Source organism: Chanodichthys erythropterus, chromosome 8, assembly GCF_024489055.1.
Source record: "Chanodichthys erythropterus isolate Z2021 chromosome 8, ASM2448905v1, whole genome shotgun sequence".
NCBI classification, from domain to species: domain Eukaryota; kingdom Metazoa; phylum Chordata; class Actinopteri; order Cypriniformes; family Xenocyprididae; genus Chanodichthys; species Chanodichthys erythropterus.
The window spans coordinates 4,360,966-4,386,131 of record NC_090228.1 but is presented as its reverse complement, the minus strand read 5'-3'; the positions used below and the strand labels follow the sequence as shown (position 1 = coordinate 4,386,131).

At 36.3% G+C, this 25,166-nt stretch overlaps 2 protein-coding genes and 1 long non-coding RNA gene across 4 annotated transcripts; 2 read left to right on the top strand and 1 right to left on the bottom strand.

The window, feature by feature from the left end:
• The first annotated feature begins 910 nt into the window (after positions 1 to 910).
• On the top strand, positions 911 to 11,715 carry cd9b (CD9 molecule b). 2 transcript variants are annotated; one of them, XM_067391514.1, is made up of 8 exons: positions 911 to 1,118; positions 7,428 to 7,530; positions 9,372 to 9,469; positions 10,571 to 10,645; positions 10,731 to 10,832; positions 10,922 to 11,011; positions 11,106 to 11,189; positions 11,299 to 11,715. In XM_067391514.1, the coding sequence occupies exons 1-8, from the start codon at positions 1,041 to 1,043 to the stop codon at positions 11,362 to 11,364; spliced, it is 696 nt and encodes a 231-aa protein (XP_067247615.1). In that variant the 5' UTR covers positions 911 to 1,040; the 3' UTR covers positions 11,365 to 11,715. The 2 variants fall into 2 exon arrangements, with proteins under 2 accessions (XP_067247615.1, XP_067247616.1); XM_067391515.1 differs by lacking the exon at positions 911 to 1,118 and adding an exon at positions 5,785 to 5,942.
• Positions 11,716 to 11,866: 151 nt separating this feature from the next.
• Positions 11,867 to 14,792, bottom strand: LOC137024218 (small lysine-rich protein 1). Its single transcript, XM_067391516.1, has 2 exons — positions 12,977 to 14,792; positions 11,867 to 12,882 (listed from the first exon to the last, which is right to left on the bottom strand). The coding sequence occupies exons 1-2, from the start codon at positions 12,977 to 12,979 to the stop codon at positions 12,625 to 12,627; spliced, it is 261 nt and encodes an 86-aa protein (XP_067247617.1). The 5' UTR covers positions 12,980 to 14,792; the 3' UTR covers positions 11,867 to 12,624.
• A 2,799-nt stretch (positions 14,793 to 17,591) lies between these two features.
• On the top strand, positions 17,592 to 21,551 carry LOC137023789 (uncharacterized). Its single transcript, XR_010895580.1, has 3 exons — positions 17,592 to 17,757; positions 18,261 to 18,387; positions 18,903 to 21,551. It is a non-coding gene; the product is annotated as an uncharacterized lncRNA (long non-coding RNA).
• Positions 21,552 to 25,166: the final 3,615 nt, after the last annotated feature.

Below are 25,166 nucleotides of genomic sequence, written 5' to 3'. Positions count from 1 at the left end.
TAGGTTTCAGGATTTTTTAATCAGACTTTGTTTAAAGATGATTCTCAGCTATGTTCTTTGAACAAGATGTAATGAAAAAAGAAGTGTAATAATGGGAGTAATAGTCAGCAACATTTTCATAATAATATCTAAAATTTCACAGGAATATTGATATGTAATTAGGGTTAGGGTCTTTCCCTATTCACTTGTTGTGTCACCTATGCCTGATAAACATGATTTAGTCCTGGTGTCCTGTTGTTTTATATCAGAAAGTCATATTTTGATAGAAACCCCATAACATTTTCCTGAGATGTTGATTCATAAACAATTAGACAGATTTAAATGATAATTTCAAAATATTCAGTCATTTTTAAAGACCAAGGAGAAGTTGTCTTGGTAAAACCTCCAAACATCTCTAAAAGCCCTGAATGTGCTCTTTACAGGACATCTAGACTGTACGTATAGTGTCAGCATAATTCACAAAAATATAATGTCCTCATATGAGGACAGAGGGACCCAGGAAATTAAATCACACAGAGAAACATGTCACAGAAAGGTGCAAAGTGCCATTTTAATACTCTGATCACAAGACAGCTCCTATCTTGTGCCGCAGTCTGTGTGAAAGCACCGTCTAAAAACAAGCCCAGAAGACAAGACAGAGAGGTATTGAGAGGACAATTTTGACATGTTCAACAAATGCCAATCATTATTTGAGTATACAAATGCATTACTTATATTTATTATTATTATTAATGACATAAGATGAGCATCAAGAAAGAAAGAAAGAAAGAAAGAAAGAAAGAAAGAAAGAAAGAAAGAAAGAAAGAAAGAAAGAAAGAAAGAAAGAAAGAAAGAAAGAAAGAAAACGTTACAGACAGATTTTCTCTCTCACACACACATGAGAGGTGGGAGTTTACCGCTATAAACAGTCACTTCCCCTCAGGGCAGCAGCATTGAGCCACAGACGAGCAACACAAGGACAGATACAGACCTTTGGGAATTTAAACTGAGAACAACAAAAATTTCTGTTGCTGTTTATTTGACTTATAACCTGGATTTACATGATGTCTAAGTCAGGTCTGTCCAGTGGAGAGCAGTGCATCAAATACATCCTATTCGCCTTTAATTTCATATTTTGGGTGAGTTTAATAGCTACAGTTTACTCCTGGATGTTTATTTATTGGCAAAAACTGTGTCAAAGCTCGTAATGTTTGCTATTCTGCCTAACCAGTAGTCTTTGAATATGCTTCATAAATACTTGTTTGACTATTAAGCGCGACAAATAGGCCTATGTTAAAGGTTTGTGCTTAATTTATTTGTCATTGATTGGCTACCTATGTCATTTCGAAAAGAAGATCTAGCTAGTAAATTAGCTACAATGGCGAAGGCTAATTTATTAATTTTGATTACGTAACGTAACGTTCAGGATCTTGATTGATGAAAATATTAAGTTGGTAACGTTATATGATCGCAAATTGCGTTTTCTGTTTCTTCATAATATTACCATAGCTAACCTAATGAAATTAAACCTAATGAAAGTGGAACTTCTTTGTACGTGTTTGTTTTACAAAATAAAAAATGCGAATCGACTCATAACTGTAAGATTACGTAATCAGTAATTAGACTACGTGACTGGGTATCACCTCCAACGTCAGCACGCTCTAATTAATATTCATAAGCTAACACTTCGCAATAGTGTGATTCAAAATAGAGCGTTATGTGCAACCTATATGTGCAACCCACAGTCTATGTGTGCAACTGATAAGCAAAACATGTGAAGAACCTAAAGACAAAACACATAACTTTCTCCCATTGTTTGTTCTTTTAACTATTTTCTCGTTTTTTATAAAAAAATATTGGTTGAGTAGTTCACGAGTAGACAAGTTTTTAGACAGAAATGTGAAAACGAAGGGTTTGTTCAAGATGGTAATTTGTTCTTCATGGGAAGACGAACAAGTCAAAGTTTTGCATACCTGTTGCTAGGCAACCGCATCACTGCTCCATCCCATAAATTAGGATAAATTTAGTCCCAGGAATGATCATCCCACAAAGAGGGAAAGAAAGTCAGCAACCATATATTAGGCTACCTACATGTAGTCTATATAGGAATTAATAGAAATATAATAATAATCGATATTAGCACTGTTTGATAAGTTTGGTTTTGAAAATAAGAGCTTCACCTGGAAACTTTAAACCAAGTGATCTGATCCCCAGTGGGTTCATCTCTCAAACTGTTGAATCTTAGGGATGAGTAAGATTTGTTCTTGCCTACCACACCCATCCTTAAAGGGTTAGTTCACCCAAAAATGAATCACCCTCATGTTGTTCTACACCCGTAAGACCTTTGTTCATCTTCAGAACACAAATTAAGATGTTTTTGATAAAATCCGATGGCTCAGCGAGGCCTGCATAGACAGCAATGACATTTATTCTCTCAAGATCCATAAAGGTGCTAAAAACATATTTAAATCAGTTCATGTGAGTACAGTGGTTCAATATTAATATTATAAAGCAATGAGAATATTTTTTGTGCGCCAAAAAAACAAAATAACGACTTTTTAACAATATCTAGTGATCTTGAGAGAGGAAGTACAATTGCTGTCAATGCAGGCCTCAGTCAATGGATTTAATCAAAAATATCTTAACTTGTGTTCTGAAGATGAACGAAGGTCTTATGGGTATGGAACGACATGAGGGTGAGTGATAAATTACATTATTTTCATTTTTGGGTGAACTAACCCCAGTGCTTCCCACACATAGACTTTACTTGGACGGGCCGCCCACGTATAATAACGGCCGCCCAAGTATATTTGGAGACACATTTTTGCTTTTATTATTTTTATCATCTTATACTTTTATATCCACGCAAGATAATGAAACCATCCGCGATCGAATTACTAGTAGTTTCGTACCTGCTCGTTATGTGTGCGTCAGAACTGTTTTCACAAAGAGCGCTGCATTTTGCAAAGTCACAAGGCGGCGCTGTTGCGAGTTCTACAAGCTCGCGCAACAGTGCCTCAGACTGCTTCAAAGTGATTCTCAATCAATGAAAAGCGCAGATTTATGCCAAGCGATTGCTAATGAACTCAAGTTGATGAATTATTACAAAGTCTACTTCATGGCCTTAAAATGTTTTAGACGATTGTAAGAATCTGAAGGATCAGCCTGCAATAGTACAGACATTTCAAAATAAGAGTCCCGGTGTATTTCGGGCTTGTTTATAATTAAAAGTCACATGCTAAGTTTTTTCTTTTGGGCATTATTGGTATTTTGGTTACACAATAAATTGTATTTAATTTGATTTCCATTTAATTCATAGTAAATTATTGTAGTCTCCCCCACAGGAAGAAAAGACTAAGAACATTATTTTACACATATATTATTCATTTTATAAATTTTACTAGTAAAATCTGTGTCCCATTCACTGAGAGAGACACTATATGACAGCAAGGAGAACATACGAAAAGGTGAACCATTTAAATGCTGTAATTTTGCATAATTTACAATGCATAATAATGAATAATATTAGTATGTAATATGCTATGTAATTAAAATTAATTTCAATAAATAAAAATACTGTTAAAAATCACACATTATTTGTTTGTCACATGTAGTAGACCATTTTTGTGCCGTGGGTAATAGGAGGATTTTTCGCCCGGCTACCACCGCAAGTATATTTTCAAACCTGTGGGAAGCACTGCTAACCCTTTAACCCTGTCAAGCCTGACAAATTAAATAAAGAGTCAGATTAAAAAAAAAAAAAAAAAAAAAAAATGGAACAGTTTATTGAACTTGCAGGCAAAATATATTTTTAAAAAATCTAAAACAACAGCAAAAAGTTTGCATATGTTTTTTGTATCATATTTGATTGATATATCAGGATTTTATGGCTCATATAATATGATATAGTGAGAATATGGAACTCATACTTGAGGAGAAAAAACAAAACACCGATTTCAGGCCCAACTGAGCAAAAATATGAAATTTAGAGCAGATGTTGTTATTTATATGGCCAAAAAGTAAGATGAAATAATGATAGCTTGTAATGTAAATCAATGACATTACATAAAAGGCAGTATATCAGTTGTTCCTCCCAATATGTCTTAGTAAGATGATATTTAAATGCTAGCTTTATGATCAAGGTCTGTAGTTTTCATTGAACAAACAAACATTCATTAAAAGCCTGTTGTATCATACTTCATAATTACATTTTATGATTTTTCTTAAAAAAAAAAATATATATATATATATATATATATATATATATATATATATATATATATATATATATATATATATATATATATATATATATATATATATATATATATATATGGATAATCAAGTAAACCTAAAACGCTTCAGTTCAACAAATGTGCTTCTTGAAAATATAACTAACAATATTAAAGGATTAGTTCACTTTCAAATTAAAATTTCCTGATAATTTATTCACCCTCATGTCATCCAAGATGTTCATGTCTTTCTTTCTTCAGTCGAAAAGAAATTAAGGTTTTCGATGAAAACATTCCAGGATTTTTCTCCATATAGTGGACTTCAATGGAGTCCAAATGGTTGAAGGTCAAAATTAGAGTTTTATTGCAGCTTCAAAGGGCTTTAAATGATACCAGACGTGGAATAAGGGTCTTATCTAGAGAAACCATCCCTCATTTTCTAAAAAAAAAATAATGTAAGTTTTAACCATAAATGCTCATCTTGAACTAGCTCTTTTCCTCTATATTTGAATTCCAGCAGTGTAGACACTTCTAAGTGTATTACTGCCCTCTTCAGGTCAAAGTTTGAACTAAATATTATATACTTGCACTAGCATATTGTATATGACAATCTTTCAAACTTTGACCTGTGGAGGGCAGTAATACACTTAGAAGTGTCTAAACTGCCACAATTCTAATAGAGAAGAAGAAAAAGAGCTAGTTCAAGATGAGCATTTATGGTTAAAACGTATAAAATAAAAAAATAAAAAATTAGAAAATGAGCAATGGTTTCTCTAGATAAGACCCTTATTTCTCATCTGGGATCACAGTAAACTGTAATTTTGACCTTCAACCATTTGGTCTTCATTGAAGTCCACTATATGGAGAAAAAACCTGGAATGTTTGCACCAAAAACCTTAATTTCTTTTCGACTGACGAAAGAAAGACATGAACATCTTGGATGACATGGAGGTGAGTAAATTATCAGGAAATTTTAATTAGAAAGTAAACTAATCCTTTAGAGTTATTCCTACATGTACTTTATAAAAAATCATTAAATGATTCACAGCAAAAAGACCTGATGAAGAAGATGGGCATTTTTAGAAAGGACCTTTTACTTAAAATAAAAGTTTAAACCATCAAAAGATATGCAACAGGTTTTAGCAATGTTTTGATTTATAAATTCATGAATCAAATATGATAAAGCAGGCTTTAAAGGGTTAATGTGCTGTCTCTGTTTCTAACCACTTAAAGAGAGAAAAGGTGTCAAGCAAAAGGAAAATAGCTGTGTTCCAAGTGTTCCTGAGGGACAGCTCGAGTTACATGAAAAGAAAAACCTGATCGGATTGTGTTGATGCCGTTTTAACAACTAAAGCAAAATATAGATCTTTTATACTTTTTTTAACTATATTTATAAGCTACTGAATTGTGTTAGTTTAGTTTTTCTGCATGACTGAGCAGCAGGTAACCTCTTGTCTGTGTTCTTCCTCTACTTCTCCTGTGACACGGTAAATCTGAAATGGTTTGGCCCCTCCTTCTGTTCCCTCTGACAAAGACCAGGTAGGAGGGTGCGGCCTGCTGGAATTTTTTTTTTGTTCACTCGCCCTGTTTTAAGGTGGGAAAGAAGCACGTTTCAGGTGTTCAGTATCGGGTGTTTTCTCTTGAAACTATACTTACCTTTTAGTCATGGCTGCAGGTGGAGGACTTCAGTGTATCAAATACTTGCTCTTTATCTTCAACTTTATCTTCTGGGTAGGTGTTTTTCATCATTACACGAGCACATGCTAATTCAAATGTTTGTTTGTAGAGTAAAAAGGGAACATGCTGTCACAGAAATGTAAATGTGGCTTGAATGTGATGGGATGAGGATATAAGAATTTAAGTTGGTTGTTTACATGTCATATTTGGTAGTGTATGGCAAACTTTTTGTTTTTTGAGAGATGCGTAATTCGTAATTCTGTGTTATTTTGTCTACAATATTCAACCTTGAACAACAAATTTTTTCTCAGGCCTGCTTATTAAACCGAAGCTGTGGTTAGTGGTTTGCTCATTCATACAATCTTAATGTAGATCTAGTTTATAATATGTAGGTTTGTCAACCATTAACTCCTCTTTGGTTGATGACATAGACTGAAAATGTGTCCTTTTAGCTTGAGTGTATGATGTTCTAACATTGCACACATGTAGATGCGGACCTTTAAAATATATTATTTCATGGATAACAGCAGAATAAGGTGTGGTCTGTAGCATTTATCTTGTCTTAAAGTGGCCATTTAAAGAGGCTTTGATACTTGGGCCTGGTCTCAAGTTGGCTTTGTGGTGAGTGAGTAAACTAGCAAACTCTAAATCCGCCCATCAGTAACTCTTGTTATGTGTGTGGGTGGGTGGAAAAAGACGGGATAAGTTTGGGAATCTTTGAGGGATAAGCCTCCACACCCCTGGCAGTGACTCATTGTGACTCATCTGTCATTTTCCAAAACAGAAGAAAAGTGGAGGATTGCAACTCTATTTGTCAAGTGGCAGAGGTGTGTGTGTGTTCTTTAGTGTGATCTGGTTTAGCTAGTATGGTTTGTTCCTCAGAATTCATTGCGTCATTTGTCAAAACACCTGAGGAAATGCACTGATTCACCGTTTGTGCAAATTCCTAGACTGTTGAAGGAGAATGAAAAGTTGAACCTACTTTTCCATGTGCCTAACAATGAAACATGAAGTACGTAGGCGAGGTTCTTTTTATTTATTATCTGTTTTGACTGTGAGGTGCGTTTGTGGGCTGTTGATTAACTTTTGGCCGTGAGAACATGTAGTAGATTGTAATCGTTCTTGTTCCTGCATGTTACTCATTCATGCAAGCCACATTACAGTGTCCTGGGAAGTTCTGGAGTTGGTCAATACGAATTAGAGTTGGTTCAGCATAGTTTTGCATATCTCTTTCTCAATGCAGTCTAGCAAGATTATCAGGTTGGTCTGCTCTTTTTGTTCCACAAGGCCTGTTGAACTTTATTCTCTCAGGAAAAAAAAGAGTAAAGCACTTTGTTTTGAGCCTGACTTCCTGTACGCTCCACCCTTGTAAATAATGCCATGCTTGGCCTGCAGCTATATTTCTTCTATAATGTGGTTATTCAGTTTGCCCATGTCTGTGTTTTCAGATGGCACCATGCAGACTGTGTTTTTGGTCTGGCCATTGTTCAAACATAACATTTTATTGGATATATTAAACTGTTTTGTTTGTTTCCACAGCTCGCAGGTACAGGAGTTTTGGCTGTTGGCCTCTGGCTGCGTTTCGATGAAAGAACTAAAGGACTCTTTACTCCAGCAGATTCCCCATCTGTGTTCCTCACAGGTGAGATTCGGCCATTCCCCAGATAGATTCCTCAGTTCTATATCTTCTCAGTGGATCAGAAATCCACCTTTATCTCCCAACACTTTTGTACATGCTCCCTTTATCACCTACAAAATGAGGTCTTTGTAAGTTGATGGTTGGGTTGGAGTTATAATGGTAGTCATGGGAACCAGACCACACCTATTTCCAGACACCAGACCATCTGTTATGTGAATGGTGCGTCATTAACACTACGACTATAACATTGAGTTGTTGTGTGTGTGTATATATATATATATATATATATAAACAGATGCTCTCTGTGAACTGTTTGGAGTACTTAAGTGTTATTTTTGTTTTTGAAAGAAGTATTTTAAGCTCACTAAAGCCTATTTAATCACAATACAGTAAAATGGTAAATTTATGAAATATTATTACAATTAAAAAGAACTGTTTACTATTTTAATGTACTTTAAAATATAATTTATTCCTGTGATGGCAAAGCAGAATCATTACTCCAGCATATTAGAATAATTTCTGAAGGATCATGCGACATTCAGTGTCACATGATCCTGATTGTTTTACTGTGTTTTTGATCAAATGACTGCAGCCTTGTTGAGTATAACATACTTCTTTCAAAAACATTAATAAATCTTTTATCTTTAAAAATGATTCCAAACATTTGAACAGTTGTGTATATAACGACACATCATCTTGACTTGGTCATTCAGCATTCACTGAACAATCCAGTTCTTAAAGCAACAAAACATGTCCAGTATTCGAAGCACTCCATCTATTCTTCTATGCTGTGTTTGTTTTAATGAAAGTCACAAAGACTGAATTCCTCGTCAGTTTTGGAGGCTCGCAGAGAAGGACCGCAAAGCAACAATCTGCAAATTAAACTTTAAACCAGAAACCAACACCCTAATAAAACATGCCCCAGATTTTGAAGTGCGAAAACCACCTAAATATAGAGAGCAGGATTTTGGGTTTCTGTCTGCGTGTTTGTTTTTTAAGAGGCAGGTTGGTTGAGTTATAATGGCAGTGCTGTTTTGGTGGAGGCTGGCTTTGGCCCCAACGATGCCGGCTCTCTGCCCCTTGCCATCATCCCTCACAGAGATGCCTTTCTCCTCCTCGCCAACAGAACCCGCATTGTTTGCGCCCGTCCCACCTCCTTTTGTTTTGTGTGGTTTATTTTCCTTTCTCGGGATTTGACAGAAGAATGCTCGCCTCCACTAATCCAAAAAAATGATAAACTCAGTGGGAAAGTGTCCAAGTGCCTGCCAGAGGTTTCGAAAGCACTTTGAGTGACAGCGGGCCGTCCTGCAATGCCAAACATCCTGATGACAGACCGTCCAGAAGAGCAGCTGGTGTTTTAGAGTTTCTATGGATACACCACAGTAACACTTGAATGGAATCTTGTTTTGCATATTTTGCTTTGCATAGGTTATTCTGATAAACCATTAAGGGAAAACTTACACATTTTGATTAATGTATAAATGATATCTGTAATAAACTAAGGCCTGATTTCACAGACAGGGTTTAGATTAAGCCAGGCTTAGGCTGTAGTTCAATTAGGAGATTTGAGTAGCTTTTATAAATGTGCCTTAGAAAAGCATCACTGGTGTACATCTAGAGATAAAGCAATGGCACGGACTTATTTTAAGAGATGTCAGTTCAAATTGCTTTCAGTTAAAACGGCTCAAACATTTAGTCTGGGACTAGACTTTAAGTCTTGTCTGTGAAACCGGGAATATATCTGAGAATAATAGAGTATTTTTTTTCAGATGAGAAGCCAAATAAATGAGACTTATGTAGAGGTACAGGTGAATAAGAGATGTTGTGTCTTTCTCTGTCCTCAGGGGTCTACATCCTCATCGTGGCAGGTGCCGTCATGATGGTGGTCGGGTTCCTCGGCTGCTGTGGAGCAATAAAAGAATCGTCATGCATGCTGGGATTGGTGAGTCCTCCCAATTTCTTCTACAGCACAAAAAAAACATTCATATTAGAGGGTGTTTACACGACACCAACAAAAAATGAAAAAAAAAAAAAACGTTTTGGCCGTTTATTTACATGACAAAGGGCCTGAAAACACAAACTTTTGAAAATGTTTTTTGAAAACGAAACCGTTAACGTCTCCATGTGCATGTGTATTACGTGTTCAGTCAAGTAGTGTTTCTTTACAAAGTGACATCGCCATCTACTGACCTGGCAGCAGAATACAGCGTTTTTAGCCGTTTCCGCTGATCCGTGTGAGCGGGATTATTTTGGCATTTTTGTCGTCTGTATGCAAAACTTTTCAAAAACAAGAAAACACTTATCTGTTTTTAGTACAGCATTGTTGTGTAAATATGCCATTAGGCTACAACAGGCACCGGGGTAAAAAGGCATTTGAATTTTATTCTCCTATAAACCCCTAGATGGCACAAACTTCTTAAACATCCATGTTTCTCTATGCACAGGGAAATTTGGCTGATCCTTGACACAATGGCAGGCAGCAACATAATAAACAATAAACCTGATTTAATATTTCATTATTTTCCAAATGTTAACTTACTAAACAGAGGTCTTGTTAATAATTTTCGGTGTTGTTCAAGGTAATTAAATACAGTTTTTCAATAACTGAAGAATATATAAAAGTATAGTATTTTTTTGGGTAAATAAAAGCATGTGTTATATATGTAATGTATGTGTACACACACACACACACACACACACACACACACACACACACACACACACACACACACACACACACACACACACACACACAGGTGATATAATCTGACTAAAATTATTTATATATTATATATAATTATTATTATTATTATTATTATTATTATTATTTATTTTTAATTTTTTTAGTTATATTTAACATCACTGACAGTGGATCACGATTCATTTAGTTAGGTTTTTTTTTTCTTTTCTTTTTAGTTGTTATTGCTTTTTTCCATTCTGAAATCAGGATAGTTTTGAACAGACTGAACAAAAAAAATGGACCATGTTCAGTTTTTGCTGATGTCCTTATTCACGTCATCTCCCTTTTTCTTGCTGCTTCCAGTTCTTCTTGTTCCTGCTCATCATTTTTGCTGCAGAGGTGGCCGCTGGAATCTGGGGATTGTCCAATCAAGACAAGGTGGGTGACATTCCTACTCTGTCTCCTGATACTCATTCATTTTCTCACAGTGGGTCCTCTTCTTTCTTTCTCTCTTCTTTCTTAGGTTGTGAAAGATGTCAAAGATTTCTACACGCAGACATTCGACAACTACAAAAGCACTCAACAGGAAGCACTGAAGGAAACTCTGCGAGCAATTCACTATGGAGTGAGTATTCCTTTTTATGGTTCGTTCAAACCATAAGAGCAAAAAACATTACCGACATTAATCTGACTGAATTTTTTGCTTTTGTTTAGTTGTCCTGCTGTGGAAAAACAGGAAATTTGATTGATGGAGTATCTGAAATCTGTCCCAAAAAGGAGGGAATTGATGTCTCTGTCTCAACGGTACCAGAAACTCAATAAATAATCAGTTTATTGTTTATATGTAGTTTTTTCCCAATGTACCATAATTACCTGATTTTTTTTTTTTCTGCTCCAGAGCTGCCCAAGCGCTATTGAGGACGTCTTCACCTCTCGGCTTCAAGTGATCGGCGGCGTTGGGATTGGCATCGGCGTGATCATGGTGAGCAGATGCTTCTGTTCACCTGAGGAGATTCTTGGGCAGATAGCTCAGGCTTTCTTCACACCTCACACTGGTGTCAGATATTAACCCATCTCTCTCTTGTTGTCAGATCTTCGGCATGATCTTCAGCATGCTGCTGTGCTGCGCCATCCGACGAACCCGGGACATCGTATGAGCTGTCCGTACCAGCCTGTTTTCCGCTCTGTATTTATCTGAGTTTGTGAAGCTGTGTGTGTGTGAGTGTGTGTGAGTGTATGTTTGTAAACTTCTAACAAAGCCCAGCATTAGTCAATCCCTCCAAAACTGTTACATGTCCTTTATACACTGAGTGGAACAATGAAGTGCACTAGAGGCTGCTTTTTATTTCTTTGGTGTCTCGACTAACTTTCGTTTGCCTCTTTGAATGTACTTGCAAGCTTCTGATATTCTTTTGTAACATTTTACGTGGCTTATTTTATGTACTTATATGGGTGTCTGGAGAGATGGAGTAACACCTAGTAAATTACCAATAAAGTTAATAACCAATTGACTGAATGGTAGTTATTTATTTTAAGGAAACCTGATAATTTGCATTTCCCTGCAGTTAAGGCCCTGTTTACACCTGGTATTAAGATACTTTTTTTGATGACACTAAATACAGGTATAAACGGGATCTAAAATGCTTTGAGCTTGTACACTTTCAACCACTTCCAGAGGGAGTTGAAAACGCATTCAACCGGATTGGTTTCATAGTGTAGACGCTCATGTGGTCGAATGTGTGGTCGAAACAGCCACAAAAGACCACCTACTGACCTAATGCATAAACATTATGGGAAGTGCACTATCCAGATGGGATTTAAACTTTGTCAGCTGAAGACCAAAGTTTGGTTTGAAGACGAAAAATGTACCAAGCACAATGTTCTCCCACCACTCCTGATTTCTAACGCACATTCACTGAGTTGGCCGGTCTTGCGGCTGTCAGAGCAGAAACGACAGATTCTGATCTCCATGTTTTCATCTTGTGACGTTCACAAGCATATTTTGTCCATTAGATGGAAAGATCTGAAAAAGCCCATACATTTACCTGCCCATAGACCCTCCCCTCAAAGAAACCAGCACAGAAGTGGATGAAAGAGGACAAAAGAGTCGGATTAAAACACCAGGTGTAAACGGGAATGTGTCTCCTTCGTCTACTTGTGATCTGATCAACCAAAACACGTCTTAATACCAGGTGGAAACAGGCCCTGAGTGTAGTTTGTGTTAAAATGCCTTAAATAGACGTTATGAAAACCAGTTTGAAGGAATCAACATTTATTGGGTTGAGTTTTAAATAGGATAAATAATCCAAAAATAAGATAAATGTAACATTCTGCTGTTTTATTACAACTGACAGTTTAAAGAAGTGAAATTATCTATTCAAATCTTTTTCCTATAGGAATTGGCACAAATCTATATTTCATTTTTTGCTTTTTTGTTTTTTGCCCTTTTTCCCTTTCTTCTTGGTGGCCCCAGGCCAGCCAAATCCTCTGAACTCCAAGCAGTCCACTGCATTATGGGAGATGTAGTAGATGTTCTCCATGGCAGCTGGACTCAGAATATCCACATCTGTCTTTGTGGATTTGGCACTGACTGACCTCTTCTTGGAGGAGTGCTTTTTTTTGCTCTTTGTGGCAGGTTTGGCACTTTGAGATCTTGACTTCTTGGTGCCTGAAGGCTGCAAATTTCTTATTATGAGTTTTTGGAAGAGATTCTTCTCTTTTTGACCGTTATAAAAATGTAAAAGTAGATAGAAGTTGAATATTTCTTACCATTATTTAGTGTCTTCCTCTCACACAATAGCTGTGCACTCAAAAAAACATTTGTTTCAGAAATACTGTGAACTGACCCTCATCAATGCATGCAAGAAAATGCTTTAAGCTTTCTTAGATTTTAAACTCATATTTTGTGATCAGCTTTAAGAGAAACTCTACCCTACCAGAGAGTTGCTGTTCCTCTGCAGTGTGTCCCTCTGATATGAGGTCTTTTGTTGTGAGCTGTTGTTTATCTGGGGTTGTCCTAGTGACGGGTCATGGGAGCTTTTGCATGGGACTCATCCACCAACTGGCTCTTCAGGTCGGTCTGGGATGTTTTTTGTTGTGATTCTGTGCTGTTTCAGTGCATGTGAGAATAACCTGATGTCTGATCATTTAGTAAGAATTTAGAGTGACATTCAGATATATAGAGTTTAAAGGAACCTTCCCTGAATTTAAATTATAAATAGGCTGATAATCAGAAAGAATATAAAAAAGTTAATAATAAATAAATATATTAATAAATCAAAATCTCTGAGTTTTTTTTTTTTTTTTGTCTTATTGAATACGTTTCTACACAAAGTATGATCATTTAAATACATTAATTTCAAGGATGTATATCTGGCAAACATTAAATACAGTCGAAATTATATGTATTTCTCAAATGATTGTGATTGGTCCATCTGTGAGAAAAGCCACTGGTAACACATAAAAGCCGTACACGTGCTTCTTAATTGAAACTAAACACTGAAGATTTCAAATCGGATCAATTATTCAGACAAGAAAGAACAAGAGGAACAACAACATGACAATCGGAGAAGATATAAAGGTACAATATACTTGTATAGTTGGGCTTTGTCATTACGAGAATTAACCATGTTTTTTTTTATAGTAAAAATGTAGTAACCATGTTTTTTTTTATAGTAAAAATGTAGTAACCATGTTTTTTTTTGGCGGATATAGATTACACGGATTATACAACACAGGTTTAAATACCATGGTTAAACTAAGGTTAGTGTAGTAAAACCATGGTTAATTTGTGGTTACTATTATTTGACTATAATAACTATTTTTTTTAATAGTGATGGATCCGAAATGGTCAATATTCATATTCATGCACTTTTATTAATATTCATTTTTAATCATTTATGGCTTATGATTTATCAGTTTTAATTTTGCTTTCATATATTTATGTACTAATACTTTATATATTAATTCTTATCATATTTTCAAGTATTCACTGGTGATTGTACCCTTATGGTTATTTTATATTTAAGAGTATGATTGCTATGTTCAATTGTTCTTCAAGTGCTCCAGTGTGACAGGTCACGCTGACACGTTTGTGGTTAGACATTGGATGCCTGCAGAATTAACCATTTGAATTTGAATCTGATCAAAATATGTCTGTTATTTTTCCTGATGACATTTAAAAGGGTACAATTTGCAAAATTCCCCAAAGGGGATCAAAACAACTTTTTTCTTTTTTTTTGACACTGGACCAGTGGATGACGTAATGGGTGAAATTAACCTTTTCTTTTAGAACAAAAACATCAATATGAGTGGGATGTAAATGTCCCTATATGCTCATGGTATAAAGCTGACCAAGTTATTGATAATTCAGCTTTTTCCCTCCTTTGCTCTCCTTGGCTTCTGCTTCTTGTCTTTTATCTGCAAATGTCTTAATTTTTGCTCTTTTTGATCTTCATCTATTAGATACAATACCCTGAAGTTTACAATACTCAAAATTGTATTATTAACTATTGACTGCTTCTTTATGGTTGTTATTTTACCTTTTGGTTTTATTAAGTATTTTCATTATCGATTAAAGTTTGCGTGTGAGGCTAAATTTAATTGTAATGAATAAATAATTTTTCATCAACTTATATCTACTGCCTGAATCTCATTTTCTCAAGTTTTTGCATCAATAGTAAACTACGGTTAATTATCGTTGCCTTGTCGCGACGATTTCATAAAAGTGGACTCATGCTCACAACTGATTATGTCATGCACTCAGGTAGTTCATTTATGATGTGCTGATATGTTTCCTTACAAAAAAAATAAAAAATAAAAAATAGCTAAACTTGGGAGCCTCCCCCTAAAGGGAGGGGCTCTGATGTAATTCACATATTTCACCACGGGAGGGCGATCGGTTGCTATTCTGCTAAACAAACGAGGTATTACAACTACAAAAATTCAGAATTATCCTCTAATGCGAGTTATTAAATTCAATTCAATTCAATTCAAAAGGCGATGTAATTCTTCTAGTTGGTTATGTTCCTTTGATTTGAATTTTTTTTTTTTTTTAAATATATGTATTTTATAAAATCACGAGAAAGATAAAAGAATGAATAAGACAATGATCTAATCCATATAAAGAAGACTAAATATTGTTCTTTATTAACGTTAATATTAAAATATATTCTTAAATCTGTAAACTTTTCTGCAAAGGATAAAAGTATTCAGGGTTTTCCTCTATTGACTTAAAAAGTCGTCGTGAAATCAAAATGGACCCTATTTACTTTATTAGCGAATATTACTAGTCTTCAGGTGAACAATTAATCCGTGCAAGTTAATACACAGAAAAAAATAGTTTGTCGTGGTAATCTTTAATAAAAATCTGTCACAACACTGGAGAAAAGTCGTTTCCAACTTCCGGTTCACGGGGACTGTATTACGCATTTTTTAGCTAAACTTTGGAGTCTCCCTCTAAAGGGAGGGTCTCTGATGTAATGCACATATTTCACCACAGGAGGGCGATCAGATCTATGCAAAGCCATAGCACAGCGCGTACTTTAGAACTTCAGCAATAAAATAATATAAGCCATCTGGAAAACTTTCGGTGAAATGTCACTTGGTGTGTTGTTGACCATTAATAGTGTAATAGTTTATAATCAGAATATAGTCAATTAAATAATCAGGCCTAGCGTTAATTTAGTTATTCAAACGAAAGACGACACAAAATAAATAAATAAATAAATAAAGACACACCACAGTGTTCCTCCAAAAGCTGTTTGACAGCCTGTTGAAATATGGAAACTGATAGAAAAAAATATGCTTTAATAAAGTTATCATTTAAGTTATTCTTTGTATTAACTGTATCAGTGTTGTTGTGTATCTTCTTTTTAAATAAATATGTGCAAGTCAGATCTAAAAAGAGTTTCGCCCTCCTGTGGTGATTTTTGTGAATTACAACACTACAAATCGAGTCTAATGAACATGAGTTTCGCCCTTCTATGGTGATTTTTGTGAATTACACCTTTGCAAATCGAGTCTAATGAACATGAGTTTCGCCCTTCTATGGTGATTTTTGTGAATTACACCACTGCAAATCGAGTCTAATGAACATAAGAGTCTCGCCCTCCTGTGGTGATTCTGTGAATTACACCACTGCAAATTGATTCTAATGAACATATTTTTTTTTTCTTTTCTGTTGTGTCTAAAAGCATAATCACTGCTGGCAATCATGCCGGAAGCTTCACGCTCACACCACATTCACTCGTATCACAGAGACCCAGCTGGGATCGAACCAACAACCGCTGAACCCTTGCGGCAGTGCTTATACCTGTGCACCACAGATCTCTTGTCTGAACATCTAAAGGAACTTGTATTTCACTGTTATCCTGAGAGTTTCCAATAAAGCAGTTAAAATAAGATTTGAACCCATGTCTTCATCACAGTCTTGTCCGAGAGGGCATGTGTTTATCCACTTGCCCATCATGGATTTCACAGCAACACCTGTTTTTTGGGACATTTTGTCTTATGAGAACAATTAAAAGTAAGTAATAGTGGGATTTGAACTCAGGATGCTGTGATGGAAACACAACACTTTATCTCCTAAGCCACTGAGACTGCAGAGATGACAAGTGTTTTCAACAGGGTTTATCAAGAGCTTTGTGTTAAATGATGAATAACTTTAACAACTGTGGGATTTGAACCAGGACTTTCACGTTTGAAAGGGATACAATGATCTGCAAATCTAGTCTAACTTAAAAGAGTGATGTTTGTGAATTATACCTCTGCAAATCGAGTCTAATTAACTTAAAATGGTATCGCCCTCCTGTGGTGATGTTTGTGAATTACACCTCTGCAAATCGAGTCTAATTAGAGTATCGCCCTGCTGTGGTGATTTTTGTGATAATTCACTGTTGCACCTGAAATATACAAATTTCATATATGAGGCGCCTGATCATTAAGAAGTGAGCAATTAGTGAAATATATTTTCCCAAATTCGATGACACTTTACACTTGAACAAACCACCCGAAGGGGGTGTTTTAGAAGATCTTTTATCTAATATTGTGTTTGAGTGTCGTCAGATCAACACATCGGCCATTTTAATGTGTCTTACCCCAGTTCAGTAGAGAGCTGGTTTGAATCAATTAGGCCTACATGTAGATTTGCTTATCTCTGTTTATCTACTGCTTTAGATGCTGACAAAATCCCAGATTTGTTTTAAAATATATAAAATACAAATTTGTAAACTAGACGTCGAAGAACTGAGTCAGAAACGCAACTTGAAGTCATTTTCAGTCTGTTGGTGGTGAAACTCGACTCGTCTGGCAGAAACTGTGCAGTTTGTCATCCGTTCCTCTAGGGGCGCGAGCGGCTTCACGTTCATAACATCCTTGACAACAACATCTGATGTCAACTTGACAGTCGCCGCACCGCCTTGTGATCGTTTTACAGTCATAAAAGTACAGATCCTGCAGATGACAGCTCAGTGACAGACTCATAGTCACTCAACAGCAGAATCAACTGACACACATTGAGATAATGATCGACAGTTTCACGAAACTCACCTGTAAGTAACTTAAAGAGTTTCTCTTGTAAAGTCACTATCACAGATTATATATCTTTTGTATTTAAGTTGTCGATTAAGTTGTATTGATGTTTGTCTTGTGATGTCAAAGCAGTTTGCTGGAGTCGATGTTGTTTACATGCTGCTTTATTTCTGAACTCTCTTGTCAGACCTTAGAAGAACAAATGAATCAGTTTCTGTTGCTTTAATATGAATCTAATGAGGCGATTCCTATAAAGCTTGTAAAGTAGAATAAGCAATAACGCGTTTATATGCTAATGTTAAGATACATATTTGTTAATAGAGTTAGTTGGAGTTACTGATAACATTAGTGATGTGACATTTTACACTGAAGCTTCGAAGCTTGTATAAAAAAAGGAAACATCTCATAGTGAAGCACTGTGCTGGAGCATATTATATATTGTTGTTTGCTCCCTGTGAATAGATTTATGATTGATTATGATTTTAAGAAGTTTATTTAGCTTAATTTCAGATTGTTTCGTCAGCAGTGGGCGGGACTTACAAGCAGTGATCCAGTTGGCTGAAAATGTGATTAATATCTGACAGCCTGTTGCCAATTTGCAATCCACCTGAGGACCAGCGTGAGCACAAGGAGAAGTCTTCTTTAATATTGTAAGTTCTCATTTTAAAACTTAAAGAAAAGATTTAGGTAACCTTATTTTATAAAAATACTTGACTTACGTTTCTTAAACAATTAGTTATGCTTTTGAATTAAATCCCATTTATATTATAACTTACAGCTCCCTCTATCATCTGAAACGTATAAATAGCAGCAGTGTTCTCATGACTGATCATTTAGTTTCACCTGATATTATTTAACTTGAAAAGGAGGGTGTCTGTATCATGTGTACATGCAATAACTTGCCCCATAGACATCCATTGGAATGCATATATTAACTTTATTATTTTGTATTTTTCATATAAAGGTGTGACTTTATTATATTGTGGAACTTCAATTAGTTTGATTGCTCAAATGAGCAAAACATGATTTTGTTTCCAGTCATGCAGTATAAAATTATTCTATTAACATTTAATCATGCATGTTTATTTTGTGTCTGAGACTTCCTAAGGAAGAAGTTATTAATGAAATGTGAAGTGTTTCTGATTGTCTCTCTGTGTGTTTGTAGAGGATCTCTGGGTCAGAACTGCTGGAGGTCATGAGGAGGTGACAGGAGAAGCAGCTACAGTAGTCTCTTGAACTGTTGAACCCTTATTCCTCTGACCTTTCATTGGTCATTGGATTGCACTCCGTTTGCTGCCATAATGTGCCTTTGACAAGAACTCTGGGATGTGTCTGATAATGGTACCAGCTCGTATCCTTTCTCTGGGATAAAGGTTATGACCGGAATGCATGTTATTTACAAACTGCAGTGAGTTTGTGCACAATAAAAGGCTAAATGTGACATTTGTGTGCTGTTCATGATTTCCAGCTGATCTCGGCTCTCCAAACATCAACGCATGCTGTTACATACAATAGTTTAGTAGTTCAAATGAGGTGTGGGCTCATCTGTCAGTCACTGGCCCACATCTATAGTAGTTTTTTGGGCAAGCGTTGATTTATTTGTAAGTTCATAATTGTTAAGCTAAAATCAATTGTTTTTCTCATTAGAAATCTAACTTATTAGCACATGTTCATGTATGAATGTCAGTAATATGAATTTTTCAGCATGGATCATCAAGGGGAAACCCCTTTCAAATGCAGGTTTGAGGGTGTTTCCCCCAGAGGAAGGCAGGTGGCATCTGAGATTTCCATTGGATGATATGAGGGGAGGAGCTGGACTGAATCCTGCTGTTCCTTTGGTCAAGATTTGAGGGGAGGAGCTGGACTGAATCCTGCTGTTCCTTTGGTCAAGATTTAAGGGGAGTGGCCAAAAAAAGCCACACCCAAACTATGGACTTAGCCTGTGTCTGGAATTTTTACAAGTATAAAAGGAAAAATTGAACTTGTGCTCCATAACCGCTGCTGGATATTGTCTGGGAAGTCCCAGGGGGAGCGGTCTGGATCTTAACTCCCCCCTTTGTGTCTAGCCTTCTCTCGTCCTTCCGGTCATGAACTGATCCGCTCTGATCAGCTTGTCACAGCTCACAACCGGATGACCGTCACGCAACCGTGCTTCAGCGACCAGGCAGGGGATCGAACCCAGATCCTTCCGTTCAGGGAGGACATGCTCAGACCGCTGAGCTACTGGCACTTTCACACTAACTACTCTTTTTTTTTGGATTCTTGACCTTTTTTTTAAATTGAAAAACCAGTGACAATAACAATTTTTCCACCTCGAGAGGGATTTGAACCAGGATTTCCCACATCATGGGCTGACGTTCAGACCGCTGCACCACTGGTCTGTTCTTGCATGCTGGTCTTTATTTTTGGATTTTTGTCCTTTTTCTCATTGAAAATCAAGTGAAAGTAAACAATTCTTTACCCCAGAGAGGGAATTGAACCAGGATTTTCCACATCAAGGGCTGACGTTTAGACCGCTGCACCACTGGTCCTTTCTTATAGCATGGTTTCACTTTTAGTATTTTTGTCTTTTTTCATTGAAAACCCAGTGAAACTAAACAAATCTTCTACCTCCAGAGAGGGATTTGAACCAGGATTTTCCACATCAAGGGCTGACGTTTAGACCGCTGCACCACTGGTCCAATCTCATGTCTGGGTTTCTTTTTTGGTATTTTTGACCTTTTTTTCACTGAAAACCCAGTGAAACTAAACAAATTTTCCACCTCGAGAGGGATTTGATCCAACATTTCCCACGTCAAGGGCTAACATTCAGACCGCTACACCACTGGTCCGTTCTTGCAGCCTTGTTTAGTTTTTTAGTATTTTTGTCTTTTTTCATTGAAAACCCAGTGAAACTAAATAATTTTCCAGATCCACAGAGGGATTCGAAACAGGACTTCCCAAGTCAAGGGTTGACATTCAGACCGCTGCACCACTGGTCCACTCTCTCTCCCAGCTGTTTTTTTGGGATTTTTGTCTTTTTTTTCATTGAAAAACCAGTGAAACTAAATAATTTTCCATATCCATAGAGGGACTCGAACGAGGACTTTCTACATCAAGGGCTGACGTTCAGACCGCTGCACCACTGGTCCAATCTCTCTCCCAGCTGTTTTTTTGGGATTTTTGTCTTTTTTTTCATTGAAAAACCAGTGAAACTAAACAATTTTTCTAAATCAAGAGCAGGATTTGAACCACAATTTCCCACATCAAGGGCTGACGTTCAGACTGTTAGTCATGGCATAAAAATGGCTTTCTGAAACACAGATTAAGTACAGATTACTAAAACCTGAACTATGGAATCCTGAATTAAAATAAATTAAAATTATTTTAAACCAACTGTGCTAATCTGATTTAGCATGAGAGAGGTTACCTAGAAAACATTGAATGAACCAAGAAAAGCTTAAAATGGAACTGAGAAGCAAATGCAAGGAAAACAATGCCAGCAGAAAAAGACTGCAATTCAAAAAAAAAAAAAAAAAGAGTAGTTTTTAGCAGGTCATCAACCCAAGCACAAGCTCAACACTTCACCAAAACGGTAATCTCCAAAAAACACTAAAATAAAAACTTTTACATAATAGAATATTATACAGTAAGAAGTCTCTCCATATTCTCATCTTTCTTTTAAAAAAAAAAAAAAAAGCATAATATAACACTTTTTCAACATTTACTCTTCCAATTCAGCACGGTGCAAAGCATGATGGGAAGTGAAAGTCCTGTTTGATTGGGTTACTTCAAAACCAGAAAAATCAGCTACTCTTGTAGAAATCAATTGTAGTTTTTATTTCTATAAGAATCATGTGGAAAAGCTGTTTGATGTAGCTTATTTAAATATGCAAAATGATAAATATATGCTATAATAAAGTTATTATCATTGAAATAATTACTGGTATTAACTGTATCAGTGTATGTATGATTTTGTTGTAATATCTTCCTTTTTAAAAAATACTTATGCGAAATAGTCAAATCTAAAAAAAGTTTCGCCCTCCTGTGGTGATTTTCATGAACTACACCACTGCAAATTGAGGCAAATAAACATAAGAGTTTCGCCCTCCTGTGGTGATTTTCATGAATTACACCGCTGTAAATTGAGGCAAATAAACATAAGAATTTCTCCCCCCTGTGGCGATTTGTTTGAATTACACCACTGCAAATCAAGACTAATGAAAATAAAAGAGTTTCACCCTCCTGTGGTGATTTTCATGAACTACACCGCTGCAAATTGAGTCATATAAACATAAGAGTTTCGCCATCCTGTGGTGATTTGTGTGAATTACACCACTGCAAATTGAGGCAAAAAACATAAGAGTTTCGCCCTCCTGTGGTGATTTGATTGAATTACACCACTGCAAATCAAGACCAATGAACATAAAAGAGTTTCACCCTCCTGTGCTGATTTGTGGGAATTACACCACTGCAAATTGAGGCAAATAATCATAAGAGTTTCGCCCTCCTGTGGTGATTTTCATGAATTACACCGCTGTAAATTGAGGCAAATAAACATAAGAATTTCTCCTCCCCGTGGTGATTTGTGTGAATTACACCACTGCAAATCAAGACCACTGAACATAAAAGAGTTTCACCCTCCTGTGGTGATTTTCATGAATTTCACCGCTGCAAATTGAGGCAAATAAACATAAGAGTTTCGCCCTCCTGTGGTGATTTTCATGAATTACACCGCTGCAAATTGAGGCAAATAAACATAAGAATTTCTCCCCCCCGTAGTGATTTGTGTGAATCACACCACTGCAAATCAAGACCAATGAACATAAAAAAAGTTTCGCCCTCCTGTGGTGATTTGTGTGAATTACACCACTGCAACGTAAGAGTTTCGCCCTCCTGTGGTGATTTTCATGAATTACACCGCTGCAAATTGAGGCAAATAAACATAAGAGTTTCGCCCTCCTGTGGTGATTTTCATGAATTACACCACTGCAAATTGAGGCAAATAAACAAGAATTTCTCCCCCCCGTAGTGATTTGTGTGAATTACACCACTGCAAATCAAAACCAATGAACATAAAAGAGTTTCACCCTCCTGTGCTGATTTGTGTGAATTACACCACTGTAAATCAAGACCACTGAACATAAAAGAGTTTCACCCTCCTGTGGTGATTTTCATGAATTTCACCGCTGCAAATTGAGGCAAATAAACATAAGAGTTTCGCCCTCCTGTGGTGATTTTCATGAATTACACCACTGCAAATCAAGACCAATGAACATAAAAGAGTTTCACCCTCCTGTGGTGATTTTCATGAATTACACCGCTGCAAATTGAGGCAAATAAACATAAGAGTTTCGCCCTCCTGTGGTGATTTTCATGAATTACACCACTGCAAATCAAGACCAATGAACATAAAAGAGTTTCACCCTCCTGTGGTGATTTTCATGAATTACACCGCTGCAAATTGAGGCAAATAAACATAAGAGTTTCGCCCTCTTGTGGTGATTTTCATGAATTACACCGCTGCAAATTGAGGCAAATAAACATAAGAATTTCTCCCCCCCGTAGTGATTTGTGTGAATTACACCACTGCAAATCAAGACCAATGAACATAAAAAAAGTTTCGCCCTCCTGTGGTGATTTGTGTGAATTACACCACTGCAACGTAAGAGTTTCGCCCTCCTGTGGTGATTTTCATGAATTACACCGCTGCAAATTGAGGCAAATAAACATAAAAGTTTCGCCCTCCTGTGGTGATTTTCATGAATTACACCGCTGCAAATTGAGGCAAATAAACATAAAAGTTTCGCCCTCCTGTGGTGATTTTCATGAATTACACCACTGCAAATTGAGGCAAATAAACATAAGAATTTCTCCCCCCCGTAGTGATTTGTGTGAATTACACCACTGCAAATCAAGACCAATGAACATATAAGAGTTTCACCCTCCTGTGCTGATTTGTGTGAATTACTCCACTGCAAATTGAGGCAAATAAACATAAAAGAGTTTCACCCTCCTGTGGTGATTTTCATGAATTACAGTTTCACACTCTTGTGGTAATTTATGTGAATTACACCACTAAGTTATTGCTAGCATGTCCTTAACCCAAGCACAAGCTCAACACTTCACCACAACGGTAATCTCCAAAAAACACTAACATAAAAACAAGACTAATGCACATAAAGGAGTTCACCCTCCTTTGGTGATTTTTGTGAACTTCAGTTTCACCCTCCTGTGGTGATTTTCATGAATTACACCACTGCAAATTGAGGCAAATAAACAAAAAAGTTTTGCCCTCCTGTGGTGATTTATGTGAATTACAGTTTCACCTTCCTGTGGTAATGTATGTGAATGACACTGCTGCAAATTTAGTCAAATGAACATAAGAGTCAAATGAACATAAAAGAGTTTCACCCTCCTGTGGTAATTCTTATGAATTACACCACTGCAAATCGAGCCTAATGAACATAAAAGAGTTTTGCCCTCCTGTGGTAATTTATGTGAAGTACTTATTTTTGAAATAAGAATGAATTTAATTATTTTTATGAATTACACCACAGCAAATCACGAGTAATAAACATAAAAGAGTTTTGCCCTCCTGTAGTGATTTTTGTGAATTACAGTACTGCAAATCGAGTCTAATGATTTTGTCCTTCTTTTAAAATACTTTATGGAGACCTTTGTGTTATATTATAACACAAATAGAAAAAGAAAAAGGCTTGTTGTTGTTGGGTTTGAACCTATATCCATATGGCAGTATTATCTGTTGTTAACAAGTGCTTAACCACTGCACCATTGTGGCTTTCACATTTGGTAAAGGTGTTGGGAGCATCTTGTTGGATACTTGCAATTTAACGTGTGCAAAAGGGGGATTTGTACTTGTGACTCCAAGATTAAAACACAACACTTTATCTCTTGAGCCTGACGTACAGACGGTTGTGTTGGGCTGAACTTTAATTGAGGGCTTTAAACAACAGGATTTGAACCAAGAACTCTTGGTATGATAAGCAAGTGATTAACCACTGAGCCACAGACTTTGTGAAGTTTGAACTGCTTTATTTCGATTGATTTTCAGATTGTCTACAGCATTAATTAAAAAAAAAATAAATAAAAAAAAAATAAAAAAAAAAATATATGAAACAGCAGGAATCAAACTCAGGGCTCAATGATTCAAATGCAATGCTTTACCACTTGAGCCACATGAAAAAAGGTGTGTTCGGCATTGTGCAGACCAATCAAGCGGTCGAAAGCATTCATAGCTGTCTGGTCTCTAATCGCTCTCGCTGTACTTTAATGTCCCACACCAATCGGTCTGCACAACGATGCTTCAAGCCGAACAAACCTTTTGTCACATGCAGCTTTTTTTTTAAGCGTCAGTGGTGTGTGTCGCCCTCATGTGGAGAATCTAGGAAGAATTTAACTGAATGTTGCCATCCTGTGGTGAATTATG

Excerpts from the sequence above, each read along its gene's own strand:
- cd9b (XM_067391514.1), top strand. The coding sequence starts at position 1,041 with ATGATGTCTAAGTCAGGTCTGTCCAGTGGAGAGCAGTGCATCAAATAC. Across the intron at positions 10,833-10,921 it reads TGCGAGCAATTCACTATGGA|TTGTCCTGCTGTGGAAAAAC; the intron begins GTGAGTATTCCT and ends GCTTTTGTTTAG. Across the intron at positions 11,012-11,105 it reads TTGATGTCTCTGTCTCAACG|AGCTGCCCAAGCGCTATTGA; the intron begins GTACCAGAAACT and ends TTTCTGCTCCAG.